Below are 21,716 nucleotides of genomic sequence, written 5' to 3' on the forward strand. Positions count from 1 at the left end.
TTTGTGGAGTGACTTTTTAAAACTATGACTGAGACCTCTGAATGAAAAAAATATGTCATATATATCATTCATACATGATGTACTTTGTTTTACTGCCAAATACTGATAACCATTTCAAAAGGGCAAATTCCAAGTTTAAAAGGCTCTTTTGGTGACTATTTACAGTAATCTAATAAATGCTGGGACTATCACTCATTTCCCGTTTATTATAATCATCTGGCCCCTGATTGTATTCTAGTGTAGTATTTTTATCAATTGAAATAATATCAAATGGAATAGCTTACAGATTGAATTTGATAATTTATTGCGTGACTCTAGGAGTTTTATGAGTGTTACAAACACATTTCCTTTTGTGAAGTGTGTGTGTTCCATATCTTTGCTGGATAATGTTCTCAGGATTTAATCTGCTTGGTACCTAAGTACACATATCTACCATTGACTTTATCAGATATTATCTACTATGACAGTCGCAGAACCAGATTCTAATTTTTAAAAAGAGAAATATAAAAGCTACCAAAAGCATGTGACAGCAAGTTTTCATCATAAACTTCAGTGCAGTCTGTACTGGCCACATTTTAAGCATAAAAACAGGAAGTATAGGCTGTCTAGATGAAGTTTGAATTTTCCTTACAGATTACTTTTGTAAAACATCTTGTGACTATTTGCCAGCTCTCAGTTTATTAGGAGTCTGGCTAAGCAAACAAGAACAACAACAATGAAAACAAATTACCATCTGTACAGCATGACGAACTATACTCAATATTTTGTAATAACCTATAAGAGAAAAGAATTTGAAAAAGAATATGTATATGTATAATTGAATCACTATGCTGTACACTGGAAACTAACATGACATTGTAAATCAACTATACTTCAATAAAGTTTAAAAAAATTTTTTTAAAAGGCACCAAATCAAATCCTATTGACTTTATACTGAGATTTTGGGGGACGATTAAGAAGCATCATAGCTCTATCTCTCCTACTCCAAATTGCTTAATATGTCTTAAAATGGGACCAATTTATTCTAGTTTTCAAATATTTTTCTTTTTTAGAGGAACTTGACTTAAATCTGTGCATTGCCAAGGGCAAGGAGCCGGAAACATGGATAGACAGGTAAGATTGATAAAACAGTAGCCCCTTCTTTGATTTTTATTTTTGCCTTTAAAAGCAGCCTTTTAAGCTTTATTTTTCATAATATTATCTGTGGAGGGAAAGTCCAGAAGTGAGCAGAAATGTAGTCTCTTTTGCAGCACTTACGAATAAAGATGATCAACGAGTGTAGCAGACAATGTAATAACAAAAGTCTCTAGAAGTTTAACAAAAGTGCCTTCAGAATTTCCAAGGATTCCCATAATCCATAGTAGGGCTTCACTGTGCCTGTCCACTGTTCTATTTTTGATTAGATTTATAAACACAGCACCACATATTTTCATGTGGCTTATCGCCCAGGGGCAGAATTAGATTGACTGCACTGAAACTGTGAGGCCTGTGAGTTTGGGGCAAGGGCTAGAGTGAAATAAGTAGTGTAATTGTTTTTGTGGAGTGACCGTGGGACCTCCTCTGTTCTGAATTACACATGGCTCAACCCTTTGACCTAACCAGACTCAGCAGTGGCTGGCGGAGCTCCTGAAGCTGTGCTGAAAGGGTCCATCACTGACAAGTTGGAAGGTTCTCTGTCAGGCGAGGTGCGGGCCAACAATCATATTAAACTAGAGTAATTACCAGCGAGACCACGTCTGTGAACACCTCAACTTCACTTAACCCGTCATGATTATTTCAACAGGAAGTGCCAATGTGAGAAATTTGTGGAATCCAAATGTAACATGGGCCCTTTGATTAACAGAAGATATATAAATATAATTAGTAAATTTTGGATCATCTTCAAGGATGTTTTGCCAAATTATTCAAACATTATTATGATGATTTTTTTTAAAAATACATAAGGTTTGGGAAAATGCTATAAGCCATAACTAAAGTTCTTTCATTGCAATGAGCTTAATTTAAATTCTGGAAACATAGATGACAGCCCACTGATATAATGCCTCAAAGGAATCAAAACTGAGGGGGACGCACAGAACTTCTAGAAAAGGTTGGAGAGAATCATATGTGCTGACATTTTTGCATTTGCTGGAAATGTAATCTGTGATTCACATGATAATGATTTAGATAAATATATCTATATCTATGTATGATATGGAAGTCAGTCACTTGAAGTTTTATTTTCGATTCAGTTCTTAAATTTTCAAAGGCAATATAAGCAGAGGACTTTGGTTGACTTTCAAGCACTTGACATTTTTTTCCAAAGCTAGTCCCATTTCTGAAACATATCTAAAAAGTTTTTATCTACTTTTTTTTTTCATGGCCAGTTTTACAAATTAAAGGTCTGTATAGGTGTTTTATCTTACAACAACTTGGAAATCATTTAGCATTGAAATGTTTTCTTTCTCATCTGAGGCAACTCAGGCTGAATATTAATTCAGTTCGTAGTTAAATGACATTTAATTTTTTTAAAAAGAATATGCAACTTTATATTTTTTGAGTGTTATTCTTCTACTCTGGGAACTCTAAAAGATGAAAATGCAGAGGTCCTTATCAGATCATTTACAGAAGAAAAAACACTATAATACCCTATAAGCCCCCCCAATAAAATTGCATTCAGCCCTACCCAGTCTTATTCTCATTAGCAGTGAAGAGTGTGCTCCCCACGTAATCTAACATGGAATGCTTAGAGCAGACAGGTGCAAATTGCAAGCTGTTTCACTTTGGCTGTTATCCCTTAAATCGACAAAGTAATAGACTGGGAGAACAAAAAGAGTTCTAGCTCAAGCCGAATAAATGAAACTCTTAACAGGGACACACCAGCTGGCTAGGAGAATTCAATATCGTGGACACTAAATGTTACCTTTATGTCACTTGCCAAGGAAGATGGCTTCCATGGCACCCCCTACCTTTTATTATTGACATGATGTTGCTTCAGAACCGTATTTTGCTTTATTGTAAAGGCAACACGATGGCCGAAGTGGGTGAGAACAGAAGCCAACATACCTGTTCCTGTTTACCATCATTACACTCCTCGCAGCAATTCAGGCATGACTGGGTTCCTGGAGGTGGACCAGATTGACAGTATTTCTATCTGTGCCTTTTTTTTTTTTTTTTGGCTGATCCAAGCAAAGCCCCAGAGCAGTGAAACAACAAAAACAATCACCACCACCCCTCCTCCCCATCATGATGACGCTACTGAGCTAGTTGGCCGAAAAAACAACAACAGTGGCTCATGTTAGGAACACCTAAATTAATTTCGTGGAAGAGACATGCCACGCCAGGCTGCGTAGGAATCTAAGGTATGCATCTCTGAAAAGGGACCCTGAGTCTGTCATTCCAAAGTTGCTTCTTCCCATGACTCCCCGGTACGCCCTGGAACCGCTGTCTGGAAGAAGGAACTTTAACTTTGGCTCTGAGGCTGCTGAGCGGGTCTGACTGCGGGGTCCTCCGCGCACGTGAAGGAGGTCGAAGACCCCGGAGCCGGCCTTGTTTACAGCCGGACAGGAGAAAACAGCCAGACACAGATGCGGGCTGACGGTTTCATGAAGCACAATCGGTTGATCCCAGATGCAATCTGACTGCCCTGAACTGAGCGATGAGCTGTGCAGTATGCAGAATTCACTCTCTTGCTGGTCTGTGCCCACCAGGCTTGGTTGGAGCCGCGCTGCCCGGGCCCCTCGGCCGTGGCTGTGAGGGCAGCCAGAGCTGGGCGCTGCACCCGGGGACCCGATGCCTCCTGACGACAATCACGTTCTTTTAAAAACTTCCTAGGTTTTGGTTGTCACGGGTTAGAAATGAGTTTGTTGCTGTGGCGCGCGTTTGTTATTAGATCGTTGATGTCCTTTCGAGTTGAGCGAGTCGGCATCAAAAGATATTTGCTGCTTTTTAATGAAAAGGAAAATATCATCGAAAACACTGTCAGTTCTTACAAATTTCAGGCAGTTTTTTTCCCCCTTTGTTCAGATCACAAAGTATTACTTACTTTCTTCTACACTCTATCATATACTTATATTTAATAGAAGAACCTTCCCAAAATTTCAGAGAAAGACCTGTAAGAGAAATAGATTTATCACTAAGCACACATATAACTGTGTTACTAGAAACTGGTCATTTTGATTTTAAAGTTAGAGTATATTATATCAGTTAAATAGAAATGTGAAGGAAAAAAGCCATAAGGAATCTCCATAGTAGTATTAGTTAAGACTTCTATATACTTTGCTTTCTTTTTTCAGAGCTGAATAGATATCAGTGAGAAGCAGGAAGATACTAGGGAATAAATTTTGTTTCTTTAATTTAATTTTTGGGATACAATACGGATACTTAACACATTAATGTGAACCTGTTAAAAATAATAACACATGAGTATGCTAACTTATCAAGTGGTAATGAATGAAGGAATTGGTGTAAAATGTAACCGAAGGATTATTTAGTATGAGCCAAAGAGATAAAATCTCATCAAGAAAGAGAGAATCTAAATTGAGAAGAGGGTGGAGGAAAATGCAATTTACACCGCTTAAAGGTGCCCATGTGTAAAGGAGAGAAAAGAGTGAGGAAATTGACACAGGAGAGAAGTCGGAAATCACTCCCAATTTCCTCTTGAACATGTGTTACTAGTAAAGAGGTCACAGAATATAAACCATCACTTGGTAATCCTCTCAAAGACTTTATCTCTGGAGTGTACGATCAGACTTTGCTTTCTTTTTGAATATGTGAAGTTGTGAAAATATCTGAGACCCTTTTAACATTGGAGAGAGTACTTAATTTCATTTGAAGTCCTTAGTAAGGAAATGAGGTCTATTAATAGGCCACATCCATCTATTTAAAAGCATGTTTAACTCGATCTGAAAGGAGTGAGGTGCCAAAATTACTGAACCATGTCAAGAAAACTAATATCTGCCGTTACCTCAGATGAAGGCTGTGAAAAAAACACCACGTCAACCTCTTTCTTAGTAAAATGTAGGGACGTTTAGTGCAGTTGTGAACTACTGTTTTTAAAGGTTTACCAAGTTTTAAATGAATGTAGTCTAATCTTCTTACATTAAAAATTGAGAAAGTATGAAAATTAATGTATTTACTTTCTATTGTTACTTAAGCACACATTTTACCATGTGAGGAGAATACCATGCATCTTAGCAATTTTTAGGATCTGTATCAGATTGTGAACCAACCTTCTAGATATTATTCGTACCTTTTAAATAGAACAATGCACGGAATACTTTATTCTACTTTAACTCTGGATGTAAAATGAAATGTCAGAATTCCTTAGCTAAAGAAAAAGAATCTAATTACTGGAATTCTCTCTAACATTTGTCATGTATTTTCTCATAAAAATCTTAAAATATTACTTGAAGTGAGTTTGTTTTTGGTTGCAATTTTTACCCACATAGGTTTCCTCTCCCCACCTTTTTAGAGAAAGTCAAAGATGTCTTGAGTACATTTTTCCCTCGATTTTGTTCGTAGTGGTATGAAATAACTTTTTCTTCTACGGTATGCTAAATATTTATTTTGTATTTCAAAAAAGAGATTCTCAGAAAGATAGACCCCACGTTTTGGTTGGCTACATGGCCTATTTGTAACTCTTTAACATGCCTTTATGATATTATGCTATTTAGGCAACCTATGATTTTATGATTTAATTGCTTTATGATATTACTCTATGCAACCAAGAATATCATGGTTTAATTGCTTTATGACATTGTAAGAGAAATGAAAGAATCTTTGAAAGAAGTCAGGTTTATTATAAACATTTTTATTCAAAATGGGAATATTAGAAGCTTCAGGAAATCTATTAGAAGCAATGATGAAGGGTTTTAGAATAGATTTAGAAATCATTTTGTTATTCTGAATCTAGTCATCAGAAACTTCATTTAATGAGTTGTCTGATAAGGAGGTATCTTTACTTGTAAACTAAACTTTATAATTCAATCTGACTTTCGTCATTTCTACCACAGATATTTTTTAAAATTTAGTCTGACAGTTATCAAGTATTCATTTGGAACTTGTAAGAGTCTGAGAACTCTAATAATATTTCTGGCTATTCATTTTCATTTTTGACCATTTATTATGCATTCTAATATTAATGGCTCTTCCAGTCATGTAATGAATTCTGGTTTTCAGTGATGTGGCATCTTATGAAATTTCTGTTAAGTCCCATAAGAATATGAAACCCTTGTCACCTCACGTTATTTTGACTTTTACTGAAATTTGAGAAGATTGGATCATATTTATCCCTGATTAGGTTTAAATAAATCATTGGCTCACATGCTGGAGACTAGCAGTTTAAAACAAATATGGATACAAGTGAGAACAAATACTTAGCACATACAAGTTTTCTACAAGTTAATTCTATTTTACCAAAATGAAATGGCTCTAGAGCAGAGTCCAAATGAATGGATGCCAATCCTGCAATGCAAATTTCTCAATGCAAATTTCCCAGTGTTCTTAATTTGTTGAGGGCTCTTTGCATTAATTAAAAATGATAAAAAAACAAAGTATTTTAATGTGACCTTCATTTGGCATTTGTATTAACTTTTCTTATCCTATTTTATTTAATTCTTCCACTTCTGTTGTTCAATTAGTGTTTGACCCCTTTAGGAGAGTTGTAAATTAAATGACATTTCAATGCCATTCCATATTTAAAATACTGTGTTAGTTGTGGATCATAAATGATGATCTTCATTCTTTAGCTAATTTATTCATTTAACAATTTCCCTCCAGAAGCTTCAGCAGAAGGCTCTGAAGCAAACTAAGCAGAAGAAATCCAAGTCGGCTGAATTTCTGATGGGTGAGCCTTGCTTGATGAGTTATTGCTCATAATTTGTGTAAGGATTAATTAACTAATTACAGACAAATGGCTGTGGGCGAAATTTTGCTCTTGCTTGTCAGGGTGCAATTTGTAATTATTTTAATCATTTATTCTTTTTTTTTAAGAGTTAATTTTAACCTAATTCTGTTTTGGTGACATTTGAGGATGATACACTTGAGTCTTTCCACACAAGAATTACTGCGAGGAATTTTCTGCTTGTCATTGGAATATATTTTGCTAGAGTGTGATCTTCTGACCTCCTTGTTTTGCTCCAGTTAAAGAAGCTAGAGAAGCTACGGAAGGCACTGGAAATCCAGCTTTTAACATGAGCAGCCCAGATCTCTCAGCACATCAGACTTCAGAAAAGAAAGTTATTAGACATGACATGCTGGATTGCACCCTTGCAGCTCACCAACAAAAATTCAGGCTGCTAGCCTCTGCTGAACCAAAAGGTGTGACTTCAGCCCTGATTATCTTCACACTTGGTGACAGTTGCTGTGCCTCTGATCTAACCTGGGCATCCCAGAGCCGGCATCTGGCACTCCATTCCAGTATGTCTGCTCAGGCTTTCTGGGAGGCTCAGGGCACACTTAGGGTCTGTTTTGCCGTGGATATGCAGACCATCATCTCATACGGGAAGGCTGCTGAGCAGCAAATCCACCCTATCTCAGGGTGCTGAAATGGGACAGGCTCAGGACCTAACACTCTGGTGCAGGTGGAGGGTTCAATGCTGATGCTCCCATTTATAGGAAGCCGCCCCGTGAGTGCGTTTGTAAACCATGCTGGTACCTCATCTGGGGCCTCAGACCTTGATGATGCCTTCCTTTAGCGGAGGACATAGTTTCTCTATGGGTTTAGACACCTGTGCCAGGTGCTCAAAAATCAATGCAGAAAGCATTCCTTAGTATTTAGAAGTTCTCTACAGAAATTCACATTAAGCAATAGTTTCCTTGATTTTCAGTTGTAGGGCAATTTCCAACAGCTAACTAGGTAAAGGTTTCTACCTAAGCAAGGGGCATACGTATGTCCTTTGCATCAGGTTGGCACAGGATGGCTGGCTCTTCCTGAGTTAGGGACAGTGCTGCTTCTAAGCTTTGACGTATTTGCTGCCTAGAAGGTAAGATTATTCTGTAACTACAAAGAAAGAAGTCATTAAAACTTGTTGTCTTTGCTCTTATCTTCATCACTGAACAAGACGAAAGACATCAGAATTTAATGACCAGATAGCTTTTGGAGAGGGAACTGTCTGAAGTAATGGACCATGAGTTGGCACAGATGTGTCCTCTGCTGGTCCCACTTTGCAGCTTCATCATGATCTCTACCTGTACAGAACAGGCCGTCCAGATCCCAGTAGGTTATCACGGTGTACAGAGCATTTACTTTATGAATTTTGATTCCTAAAGCTCAGGGGAAATTCTACCAGCCTCTAGATTTCTGTCTTCCACGTCGTCTCATGCATGTTCAAATCGGTGGATTTAGCTTGTCTTATTCTCCTTGCTTGTGTGTGCGTGCATGCGTGTGTGTGTGTGTGTGTTCCTGTAAGTCTGTGCAAAATGACAGGATATAGGGCTGTCAATAATCATAATAACAGTTGCCATTCTTGAGTGCATATTATCTATCAGCCACTATACTAAGTATTCTATGTGCATCATCTCTTTTAATTTCATACTTCCTTAGAGCGGCATATTAGGGTATAGATTCAGCTAATGCAATAAAAGCCACAACAACAGAGACTGAGACGTGCCCCAGTACCTTTCTATGAACCCCTGAGCTTCTGTTCTCATCCTCATGGTCCAAGATGACTAGATACCAGCTCCATGCTCCAAGCACTGGGAGGGAAGAGGAAGGCCACTAACAGGTAGTTACATGTATCATGCCTGCTTCTATCCCACTTGCTGGAAATGAGTCACTTGGCCACGTCCAGCTGCAAGAGAGGCTGGGAAATGTTCTTACCTCAGATCATGTTTCAAGCTGAAATTGGAGGGGGGAGGTTCTAGAAGGGGCGAATGTGTGTTGGGGCCCACTAGCAGAATCTACACCAGGTATATTTTATGATTCTCCTCATTTGATAGATGAAAAAAATCAAGGTTGTAACTTGACTAAAGTAAGAAAGAGAATACATGGTAGAATAAGGGATTTAAACCAAGCCATGTTTGACTCTATAGCTTACATGCCTCACCCCCTCCTATAGAGCTGCTCTCTTTCTTTATGGGAGATATTACTGGTTGGGGGGGGGCATATCAGGATAAGGGCTGGAGAGGTTGCTGACATATTCAGAAGGGAGAGTCTAGAGTTGAGTCAGACAGTCAAGATCAGCAACCTCTCAGTCTGGCAAAGAAAATGCTGGCAAGGATGGTGAACAGTAAGGAACAGGAAGGGAAACTTCATCTGGCATCTTCTTCAACTACAGACTCTGAAGATAAACTTCTGATGTCATCAGCCTAAGGGCATTTTTTAGATCTTTGGTTCCCTTGGTGGGAAATTAGTTTTTCTTATGGAATTAGGATGTTTCATGCAGTTGGGTCCCGAGGAGAAGGATGTGTCCCCCTTGCCCAAGTGGAGGCTGGAGCAGGCCTTCTTTATAAATTTCTATTCAGCAGAGGTGTTCAGATTTCATCAAGAGGAATTCTTATTCTCTGTGGGCCCAAGATCCCGTGTGAAAACCTTGAATTTTAAGTTTGTAAATGGATATTCAGAGGTGGAGTACCACTTGATGGCTCAGCTGTTAGAAGCTCAATAAAATGAGTCACGGAGAATAATTATAGTTGTGGAAGATAGGTGTTGGCGAGAGAGGGTAAGATGAGGTCTGTGAAAAGGGTGACATTTGGGGTAAGTGTTAGGGTGAAAGTAATTATAGGCAAATGCTATCCAGTAGAAATATAATGTGAGCCATGGACACAATTAAAAAATTTCCAGTAGCACACATTAATAAAATTAAAAAGAAACAAGTGAATGAACTTTAATAATACATTTTATTTCAGTCAATATCTACAAATATTATTTCAACTTATAATCAAGGTAAAAATTTAAGGCAATATTTAACTTTTTTTGGTATGAAGTCTTTGAAATCTGTGTGTATTTGTACTGACAGCAAGTCTTAATGTGAGTTCGCCTCATTTCAAGTGTGCCATAGGCATATGTGGCTGGTGGCTATGGTAGTGAGCAATGCAGTTACAGACAATTAGACCTGGAAGTCCAGCCACTCAAGTTTGCATGGGAGAATTTGAGGAACTCTTAGAGGACCATAACTTCCCAGCCTCCAAAATGCTGCATAACTAATATTGACCTACAATATAATAGTTCCAACACTGTCTCAATTGTACTTGTCATTTCTAACCTTATTTCTGTGATATAAATTAAAGTCTGGATATAAAAAGTATTCCTGGAGATGGATTGAATAAATTCTCCTATGAACCAGAGATTAGTAAATGGGGAGAGAGAACATTTTATAACTCAAAAGTAGATCAGAGTGGAAGGAGCTTTAGATGGAAAAGCCAGGAATGATTTATTATCCTGACAAAACCAGCCAGACATGGACATAGGTAGGGGTTACACCACCTCCATTCTGGAACATAATCAACATTAAAAAAATTATTTGATGAATCTCTGCCTAAACTCACCCTGCTCACCTGCCTTTGGGAGAGCCTCAAAAAAAAAAAATTCAACTGAAAATGAGATGTGCAATTTTATGGTCTGTGAACAAGGAAGAATATTTGAAATACCTGAATTTAGAAACTGTTAGGTATTGTAGAACACAATGTTTCTTGCTAATACAATAAAAAAGAACATTTATATCATCTGCCAATGTGATGACTTAAGTAAAATAGAGTAACTACATTTTTCCCCACAATATTATTACAGTGAGCACAAATTCTCATCCTATAAGTAAATATCAAACACATTTCCACCTTTTTCATCCTATAAGTAAGTATCCAATACACTTCGACCTTTTAGATGCTTAAAAAAAAAAAAGTAATGGTAAGTAATGGCAGAATACCAATGCTACTTTACTTACCCAAATTATTTCATAGAAATGTAAAATTGTTGGATAGATAGCGATTTAAATTCTGAAGGAAATGTCTAGGAGAGGGATTTTCTAACAACAAACTTTGGAATAAAAAGACTTCAAATTTATGATGGACTGAGTCCCTTAGTAGAGGAAAAATGTGATTGAAATAAATACACACTGACCTTTAGGAACAAGCAAAATAAGGAACTACTGAGTGGTCTGATTTTAAGATCACTTGGAGGGTACCCTCAAATCCCTCCTGAACACTCCAGTGTTAAAGCATTCTTAGAAGCTTATTTGCCTGAAGGTTCCCCAGAGAAATGGCAGTGTGCTACAGAGCTGACACTGTACACTGGTGTCAGTCATTTTTACAAGGTGTGAATGAGAAAAAACACAACGAAAGTCTCAGTCCTTCCTGCTTCCCTCCAGGTCTCTTCCACCCGCTCTGCCTCTGCTCCTCCCTTCTGAAGAAAGTCATCTAGGCTCTGCTCAAGACCTTTTTTCCATTCCTATGGCCTTGAATTGGTAGGTAGACACTTAGCAGAAGCATTCAATCCCCTGTTTTGTAAATTTCAGGAGGAATTACTCACATGTGATGATTGTTGGCCACATGTCCTCTGCTCCATCTTGCCCGGAACTCAGACTGCTTCTCTGATCCCCGCTCATCCACTTCGCTCACTGCCAGCCATGGCCTGGCCTGATGATGATTAGCCTGATGAGGAAGGGAAATTCAGAATTATAGCACTTGAAAAGGGAGAGCGACAGAGAACCCACAACTAATTAGAATTTCAAAAGACAGAGGAATTGACTTAGGTTCTAAACATAACAAGGGCTTGAGGGCTGGGTAGGTCGAAAGGGCGCATTTAATAATCTGAATATATAACATAGTGGCACTAAAAGTAGTGAATGACTGAATTCTAAATGACAGTAAAATGAGACATGGGACCGATGTGAGAAGGAGCCATGGAAAGGCTTTAGATAAGAAGAAATAAATAATTATGGAAATGCACAGTAAAACAGTTCAAATGATGGTGAGTGATTTAATTGTGCTTGGGAAGTTTTTTCCTTTTAATCTCTAATTTTCAGAGGTTATTTCAAATGTTCTTTACATCCTTGCTTCCCTCACCCAAAATCCTAGGGGAGAGCATTTGATTGACCACACTTAGGTCACTTGCCAGCTCCTTGGCTTTGTCACAGGTAGGGGAAGTAGGTTCTGTCAGCTCTTCCTGGCTTCTGTCATTGGAGACAGGAATCTGGAGTTACTGAACCATCAAGACTATACACACTGGGAACTAGGAAATTGTGATGCTATTAGGGAGGGGAAATGGATGCACGACAGCAAAACAAGTCAACCAGACACACATCTGATAAATGTCCCGTACAGTTCCTCAGTCTTGGACTATTTCCTGATCATATCCTACTGTTCATAACATCAGTACAACTAAAAAGTAGAAGTGGTATATGTGTGAATAGTTGGATATACAATTTATACAATATTTTGCTTAGGAGTTATATATATAGATATAATCCCAAAATACTTTATGTATTTCTCCATTTCCTCTTCCTCATTTACTGAAAACGTATTGATCAAACATCTATTTCCCAAGCACTATGTTAGATACAGGAGATGCAAAAGTGAACACAACAGACATGGTCGTTCTCTGTGTCATGAAGCATGTTACACCAGCAAAGTCACACTGAGGGCAACTCTTGAGATTTTAGTTGGTTAATCAAGATTAAACAGGCACTCTCAAAAAAGCAATGTTTTCTCATACAAGATTTTTACATCAGTTTCATAAATAAGATTTCTCAGATTGAATGACTCTAGAAGCATGGGTAAATCAGGAAAACATAAGTGTGTGTGTGTGTGTGTGTACCATATGAATGTAACTGTGATCTCAGTTTAGTTGATTAAACTGTGTTCAGCCTAGGACTGAGCATGTCTGAGGATTTGTGGTTTAAAGTGGCCTAAAATGAACATAACTTTTTAGTGAACAAAACCTATAAAAATTTAGGTTTTCTGATGCTTCAGTGATGTGGTCAGTATTTTAGCAGCTGCACAGAAAATTTTTTTTTTTAAACCTAGTTCCCTTTAAATATTGGGTGACCTTTACAAAAATACTTCCTGGCCATCAGAATAAGTTACACTGATGCAATGAAATTCCATATTCAATTTAAACTTTGCTAAGCTCTCTTTACCTGCAGTTTGACCGGTTCATTTGCTGCATTTCCATTTTGAAAAAAGACTAAGAATCTTCCTGGCAAAGGACTAATTCTAAGGAAAGAGACAGACACATGATCTTGATCTCATTCAAAGACTCAGGGCCAGAGAAGAAAACTAGTTTTGAGTACAGTCTAGTGTTTGCCAATCATATTGTCCCATGGTGTAATCCTCAGGCATTTGTTCCTGGGTCTTGGGGAGAGGGGTTTGGAATAAAAACTGGGATCTCTGTCAGTTGCTGGGGACCTAGGAGCTCTACCTGCTAACCTGTGTGACATGGAGGGAAGCCATGTGGGTAGAGATGATGTGTATCTCTCCAGTTGGCATTGCCAATGGAACGTGGGATGGACAGAGTTGTGAGTTCAAAGTTTGATCAGAACCTGAGAAGATGTTGGATAGAACTTGGGACAACCTATAATGGGTACCAGCAGGAATCAGTATTGGAAGTGACAGTGGTCACTTGAGGTGGCCCCAGCAGCAGCTGTGGGATTGACAGGAAGTGCTTTCCCTGCTGCTCTGTGGGGTGGAGGTGCCACCACTGATTTCATGATGGATGTGGCTGAAGACCACAGTGTAGAAACCTTGACAACAGGCAGCAAAGCGGAAGCCTCAGCCTTAGAGAAAGAAAATGTCAGATGTTCCAAAAGAAGCTGAGAGGAATGAGTTTCAGCGTCTGTGATCAAAGGACTTAGATTCTCTCCAAAGAAATGAGGGGTGGTTTGAATTAAGGGTAGGAGATCATAATAGTTGTGCCTGAGCTAGAGAAATCCTAAATTAGGGTTGTAATCGTGACCCTAAATCTATCTTCAGATTGGTGTGGCCATTAGAACTACACATGCACAAAAATTTATAATAAAAATGACATGTAAGGGTACATGTTAAGTGCATAATTCAAATTGTCAGAGCAAATATGTGATGAGAATTGTTTTTCCCCCTAGTGCACATAGTCTAGATTATTTCAGAAGTGATATTGTATAAAACTGTTTATATTGTTCTCATTTGCCCCTTAAGATGGAAAAAAAGGTGTTATATGAAATATATAGTACATTTAAAATATTTTTTGATTTGGGACATTTCAAATATTATTAAGAAAAAGAAATATATAGGAGAATCATTTGCTTTAGGTTTATGAACTGACCTGGATTTATGTTTTAAGATACCGTTTGGCCCCTAAGTGATTTGAACCTCTTTCATTGACTTGGAATCCTAAAAATATACACTCAGGAAAGCATCCTTCCTACAGAAATATTTTATGTAGATACAAGATGGGTGAAATATTTGGTCAGTTTATACAAATCAATTTAAGTTTACTGTCCTACCCCACCCCCTCCTTTTTTTCCCTAAATGGAGTACCAGAGTTCTAGAATAATATTTGTCCCATTGAGAAAGGAGCATTTTAATCAAATATTTGAGTTTTGGGAATTTCAACAGCATAAGAAAAGTTTAATTAGTTTTCGTCTCAGAAGGAACTGCCCACCTTCAGGTAATCACACAGATTTGCCCAGGAAATCAGCAGAATGTCCACTGATGTTGTCTTTTCCTGTTTCTGTTAATGCTAAAATTGAAACCATGGGTAACAGTTTACCAGCTGTTGAGCACAGTCATTTTTCTATCTTCTCTTCAAATTTTTGTGAAATCCCCAATGTATGACTCTTTGTAAAATAATATTTTATAAAATCTGTCATAAGTCATTGGTTGGGGAAAAATTTTTATAAGAATTATTTTAATATTCAGAGATACTACTTTATGATTCCAGTTCATTGATGATAGATTCATACATTGAAACCACTGGATTTGTTTATGTGCCAGTGAAATGTATGTACCTTCAAAATAAAAATGTGAGCACAGGAATCTCTATAGTGGTAAAAAGTATGGTTAAGAATCTTAGAATCATAGAAATGCTAGAAGTGAGATCATATAGCTGATATTACAGAAGTCCAATGAGTCTCCTAATATAAACAGCTACACAGTAAAAGAACTGAGAGAAAGACTTGTTTTCTGATACATTAGTGAGGCAATCAGTCTCTTAGCAGTTGGACAGGTTACTAAATTGTTTACCTATACCTCCTAAATATTTGGTGAAATTTTCATTTTTTTTCCACATCTTTATTGGAGTGTAATTGCTTTACTTTGTTGTGTTAGTTTCTGCTGTATAACAAAGTGAATCAGCTATACGTATACTTATATCCTCATATCCCCTCCCTCTTGCGTCTCCCTCCCACCCTGCCTATCCCACCCCTCTAGGTGGGTGAAATTTTCTAAAAGATTTTTTTTTTTTGCCTCCAGAATAAGTTGCACTATATCAATGAAATTCTGCATAATTTTAAAGTTTACAAGGCCACCAGTTGACTGGAGTTCAATAGTTGCATTTCCATTTTAAGAAAAATTTTACTAGAAAAGTTTCTTATGCTCTTACATAAACTTTTCATGACCTTATACATGTTTTTAACATATGTTAGTCCTTAATCTCCAAAAAATTCCATTTAGAGTTTCTTTCAGATATTTTTTTTGTTTTCTATTAAAGAGATTTAATAGAAAATAAGATTTTCCTTAGCCTTCATCAGATTGATTGACCAAAAACCTTATAAAAAAAGACCCATGGGAAGACCTGAACCCTTTGCTTTATGAGATAGAGTTTAGTTGTCTATAAGTTACCAGATTTTTTTTTTTTTTTTTTTTTCTGTACGCGGGCCTCTCACTGTTGTGGCCTCTCCCGTCGCGGGGCACAGGCTCCGGACGCACAGGCTCAGCGGCCATGGCTCACAGGCCCAGCCGCTCCGCGGCATGTGGGATCCTCCCGGACCGGGGCACGAACCCGTGTCCCCTGCATCGGCAGGTGGATTCTCAACCACTGCGCCACCAGGGAAGCCCCAGTTACCAGATTTTTAAAGAGAAAGTATTATTAATCAATATTGTTTAAACTAAATCTAATAATCCAATATATTGATTGCTTTCATACTGAAGTGTGCTACAGTGTGATGAAAATATTACTACCTGAATGAACCCTTAAGTACAATACATGAATATAAGTAATCATAGATGCAGGGGGGAAGACATAGTTATTAAATGAGTGAGGGCACAATCAGAAATATTAGGGGGTGACTGATGTCTAATATCAGGTCCTTCCTAATTGAAAGGCAGTATTCTAAACTGTATACATAAATTTATGGACAAGTAGGACAATGGTGCCTGGCTTCAACTAGAAAGAAAAAAACACACCTACTTTGGTATTGCTTTTGTAGGACTTTTAAATATGCATAAAAACAATATATTTATACTTAACCTTTGAATTATCATTATTACTTAAGTAATGGAAAGATCTTCCTGTTTAGAAGTTAGGTGCTTAGGGACCAGCTTTAACTCCGAGGATTTGAGGTCCGGAGGAACACATGATGCATTAATGCCTTGGGGTGCAGTCAGATGAGCCCTGCAGCAATTATGCACTCGACAGCACTCCAGTGGTTTGAAAGTTAAAATGCCTGGTAATTTACCATGAGGGAGGGCCTTAGGGGAAGAAAGAATATGGCTCAATTAATTAGTACTTGTTAGCAAACTTCGACTATTACCCTATTTAGGTTTTCAAATCACTGATATCTCAAATACCCACAAGATTTGGAAAAGAAGTAAGAATAAGCAGTGGAGAAAGCTAATTTGTCCAACAGAGCACCAGTTTTTGAATATAGTGTGAGCAGTGGAGCCATTTTCACAGGTTAGTCTTTCTATAAAGAAGAAAACGGAACTGGTATCCGTTTGCTGTTTTTAACTTTGTGGTTAAAACCTCATGCCTTTCAGTTTGAGTTTCTGGGTAAGACAAATACTCTTGATGACTACCTAGGGATTCCTATGAAAATCTAATAGAAATAAATTAATTTTGAGAGTTATCTGGAGCTTTATGATGGGTGTTGGTTTTCTATTTAATCACTGTATCTCCTAAGTGGTATTGTTGGTATTTTTAAAAATTAATGATTCTTAAAGATTATCTGGTTGTTTTCAGGGTATTATTCAAATACTTTGCAAATTATTGTCTTTGTTCTAAAGGCTTTTCAATCAAATCTCTCATGCATTCAAGGTATGGAAACATTGCCTTCAAATAATATTTACACAAAATATAATTATTTTCAATACTTTTAGCTCATGTTCCCCCTTATTTCTGTTCTAATTGCTTTGACTAAGATTTCTAAGAGAATATTGGGTAATAATATTGATAGTGGACATCTAAGTCATAGTTTGAGTTTTCATCATTAGGTTTTTTTTTTTTTTTTTTTTTTTTTTGGTTTGTTTGGGTTTTGTGGTAGTTTTGTTTTGATACTTAGTATAATGAAATTTTGGTTTAAGGTAATCATTCTTTGGTTTAAGGTAATTGTCATATTAAAAAGTAGCCTTGTATCTTTTGTTGCCATTAATTTAAAAAATGTTTGTAAATCAATCTTATAAAAACAGTATTTGAGTGGATTTATTAAGATAGAGCATGTTTGAGTTTGACACAGTTCCCACTAACTTGCCGTTTATTACAACCTCTTGATTTCCACATTTCTGTTTCATACACATATATAAAGTGCCTGAACATTTAAACCTGAGACCTTGGTATTAGATTTTCAAAGTGAGGAAAGTAGAAAGTTTTCCCAAATTTATTTATAAAGTTCATGGGAATCAAATTTAATTATAGATTTCTAGGCTTCATGCCTTTAAAAGTAATAATGTTCAGAAGAATATCCTAGTTTGTAAAATTTTGGTGCATGGCTATAATCGTAAAATGTAACTTGTTTAGTTATTTAGTTTACATGCAGGCCTTGTGTTTATTTAACTTACAGAATATTATAAAAAACATGATGATTGGTGATAAAAAGCTGAGTTGAAGCAGGTGGAGTTACAGGAAGAGGACAAGAATGGAACCAATAAACCAATCCAAAAATGGATAGAGGCATTCAGAGCTTCTCTCTCTGGAGCTAATGGGGCTGATTTGAAAGGAAGTGGTTGCCTCGTTGAGTAAAGATGCTTCCCATGATTCACACTAACCTTCCTCTGGTGGGCAATTTCATTCTCACTATTATAGCCCCCAAGGAACTGCATGGGTGCACACTGGAGGATTTCCTGACCAAAGTTCACGTACGGTGTAATTTAAGTAAAAGCCCTGATTACATTCCATGCTGCTCTGAGTTAAAGGGTAGGAAAACCTGATATCTGTGGAAGGGCAGAGGCAAGGACATGCGCCTTCCTCCCCCAATCAGTAAAGACAGCCCAAGAAATGCACTAACTGAAGCTGATTCTAAACATTGAACAGCTAATTCTAGGAAGTTAGAAACAAAAGTAGAGTATTGAGAGTATAAAGATCAATTTACTGATTTATTAATTTATGTATTGTGCCCAACTGCTTCAATGTAGAACCATAGATATATGTATATATGCAATTGTCAGATTATTCATCTGAATGTAACAAGCAGTTAAATGTCAGCCATATTAAAACCTGTGGTATGTATATTGTTAAATGCCCTACTTTGAATTTCTCAGTGGGTCTGTTAATTTTCCTGTGAGATGATTTTAGATATATCCAAAAGCATATTCTGAATGATTAGGGCACTTTTAGGAATTTATCCTCTTAGTAACCTACCTTCTGGTAATATATACCCTCTCCTAAAACCATCTCACTTTATTAAATCTTGACCTATCCAATGAAACACGAGCAAAGGAACTATTGTTACGATGAAGTCTGTAGTTTCCAAACTGTTCATAGGTTCCACGAGCTTTTCCATCTTAAACTCTGCCTACCATATTTAGGTTATTGGCCTATCAAGGCAAGATACAACAATAGAAAGGAAGAATTATTTTAATATTTAATAATAGTAGGTTCTTATTTGATTCATAAGCTGATTTATGTTATAGCGAGAAATTGGCAAAAGAGTAATGTTATAAATAATAAATATTACATTACCACTTCACTATCTCAGTAGTGCTGAGAACATAGTGATTTAATCCTGAATGTCATTCCTAGTTTGAAACAAAGGTATATGCAAGAGATGCAGCCCCACCCCGCCGTGGGATGCCAAATCATTATCTGGCTCTATTTTCCCCCACGTCATGTAGTACCATCTCATAAACTGTAAAATATACATATTTGTTTGCTTTTATTCTTTCACTCACAGAATGTAAGCTCTGTGAGGGGAGGGATTTTTGAATGTTTGTTTTGCTGATATATTCACGTAATAAGCACTCAGTAAATACACCTTAAATAATTGAATGGATCTGAAACATCATATCAGCATAAAGTGACCCTGTACCACTTAATAATAATTTGAGCAAAAACATCAGTTAAAAACTCAACTCTGGGACCACTGAGGAAGTTTGGATTCCATTACTTACTTTATTATATTGTAACTTTGGGAGGCAGAGAATAATTGGGGAGCATCCACTAACAAAACATGCTTCCCATGTCTTTATGCTTTTGTGTCTTTTTTCCTTTGCCTATGCTTCTCCTTCCAATAAAAACTTCCTTTCCCCTTTACTTATGATATGGCTAATTCCTAATCACATTTTAAAATTACTTCAGGTGATAATTTCTCCAGGAAGTCTTTGAAGTCCCCAGTATAGGCTAGATGCTCCTACTACACACGCAAACAGACCTCTGTCCCTTACACGATATTAAATCACACTGGACTGAACACTAGCTTCCCTCTCCTCTCAGTGCACTGGGCTCTGAAGGCAGAGCCACTGTCTTCTGTTTGCTCTTAAAATCCAGACATAGTGTTTGGTTCCTAGAAGGACTCAATTAAACAAGAAAGGGAAGGGGGTCTTGAAGGAAAAGAGAGAGGGGACGGGGAACAGAAAGGACAAGAGGAATAAAGTGTGATAAAAAGGTGATAAGCTTTGGCTCACTTTAATCAAAAAACAACATCTAGACAATGGAAGGATTTGGGTATTACAAAAAGTTTCCAAAAAATGTTTATCTAACGAATGAATTCAGATAATATTCTGAGTACCTCCGTGTGCCAGGCACAATTCTAGGCACAGAGATTATGTTTTTACCTTCATGGAGCTTGTATTTTAGAGTAAGAGACAGACGACAGCAAGTATAATAATGCATATGTAAAATGATACACAAGGAACTGTAAAATGTGGTATAAAATAAAAATACATTGTAAAAATATATGAATCCTCTAAATACATAATGTTGTAGAATTTGAGGATTTTTAAAGAGAATCAGTGGATTGCCTCTTTGCTCAAGATCCCTTATAATTCTTTACCTGTAAAATGCTATTTGCCATATCCCAGAATGCAAAGTAGAGAATAAATCACTCCAGGTGTGGCGTTTATAACTTACATGTGTGTCTCAACCCACACTGAATGTAGAAGGAACACTTTGCATACATTTTGAAACCGTATGGAGACCTTGAAGGGGCCCATCTTCCAGCTGAGTGGGGAAGCCTCAAGCCCTGAGGGGAGGCAGCGTCTGGAAGGCTCCCGGTGTTCAGGCCTCCTTCTCACTCAGCTGGGCAAGACCCTCATTTCTCAACTGACAACAGGGATGAAAAAGGTCTGAGAACCTACAAGCCAGATCAGCTTCTCCAGACCTGTGGTTAAAAATGACTTAACTTTGTTTATTCTCCAAGGACTTGATTCACTTGCCATTATTTATTACGAAGACATTTCAGTAGACAGAGAATTGGAGTTTTGTATTGGATTGGAAGAGTTTCCAGGATATGGGTACCAATAGTTGACTGATGTTACCATGGCGATATAATAAGGAATACACCACTATTTTTGCTTTAGTAAATGTGAATTATTTTGCCAGCATATGAAAGGGTATACAGAGTATCACAGTGCTTTGTGTTAAAGGGGAAAAAAACAACAATTACTGTGAATGGGGTAGAATTACTGTGTTATTGCAGTACATAAGACTTTGATTACACACTGCCAAGATTCATATCAGCCTAGTAGTTGTTGACAGATAAAGTAACAAAAATGAAACGTTTATTTTTTCTTTATTGAGATCTCAAGGTAAAGCAGATTTTCAGTTCTTACTACATTGATAGAACTGAGACTGACAGCAAAAAGGTGCCGGTCCAGAAATATAAATTTTAAGCCTAGGTTCGTATCAAAATTCCATTTAGTCTTGGAGCTGCTGTTGGGATTATTTTTGATCCTAAAACAAATATATTATGGAATATCACAGTATACTTGGTATGTACAATATTAACCCTTCCCTGTGGGCAATACTTTCAAAATTATTGTTGTTTTCAGTTGACGAAGCTTTATTTCTTTTGCAATGTTTGAGGCAACTTGAGGTATCGTCAGAGTAGGTGACATTTTACTGAAGGCAAATTACTAGCAACAGACTGCTATACATTTCAGTGTGCAGGAAGTATGAAACTAGATTTGGAAAATTGATAACAGATCTTTTTTCTCTCTTACAAAGTCATATTTGATGCTACAGTTTTGTTATCGACATAAGGACAAAAGTAAGTGGGAAATGTGAAGTGAGAATTTTGGATTTGTGTCGTTATGGTTGTTGATGTCTTGGATAAAATGTCTGGCTAAATCATTTGTACCTTTCCTTCATGTTACTTAAGTTGACATAACAAAAGAGACCTGTGAACAGGCCCCTTATACTTTCCTTCCTTCCTTCCTCCCTCCCTTTCTTCTTT

General features: G+C 37.2%; 1 protein-coding gene across 1 annotated transcript in view; it reads left to right on the plus strand.

The window, feature by feature from the left end:
• The window catches only part of LOC309813177 (uncharacterized protein), a gene marked incomplete at its 3' end in the record, with an annotated part of 262,936 nt that overhangs the window by 19,922 nt on the left and 221,298 nt on the right, over positions 1-21,716 (plus strand). Inside the window, 3 exon segments of the mRNA XM_082637755.1 lie at positions 1,053-1,113; positions 6,760-6,826; positions 7,123-7,299. Coding sequence (XP_082493881.1) covers positions 1,102-1,113; positions 6,760-6,826; positions 7,123-7,299 — 256 coding nt within the window. The 5' untranslated portion in view covers positions 1,053-1,101.

The sequence above is a fragment of the Mesoplodon mirus genome (genome assembly GCF_964341445.2).
Source record: "Mesoplodon mirus genome assembly, chromosome: 12".
Lineage (NCBI taxonomy): Eukaryota > Metazoa > Chordata > Mammalia > Artiodactyla > Ziphiidae > Mesoplodon > Mesoplodon mirus.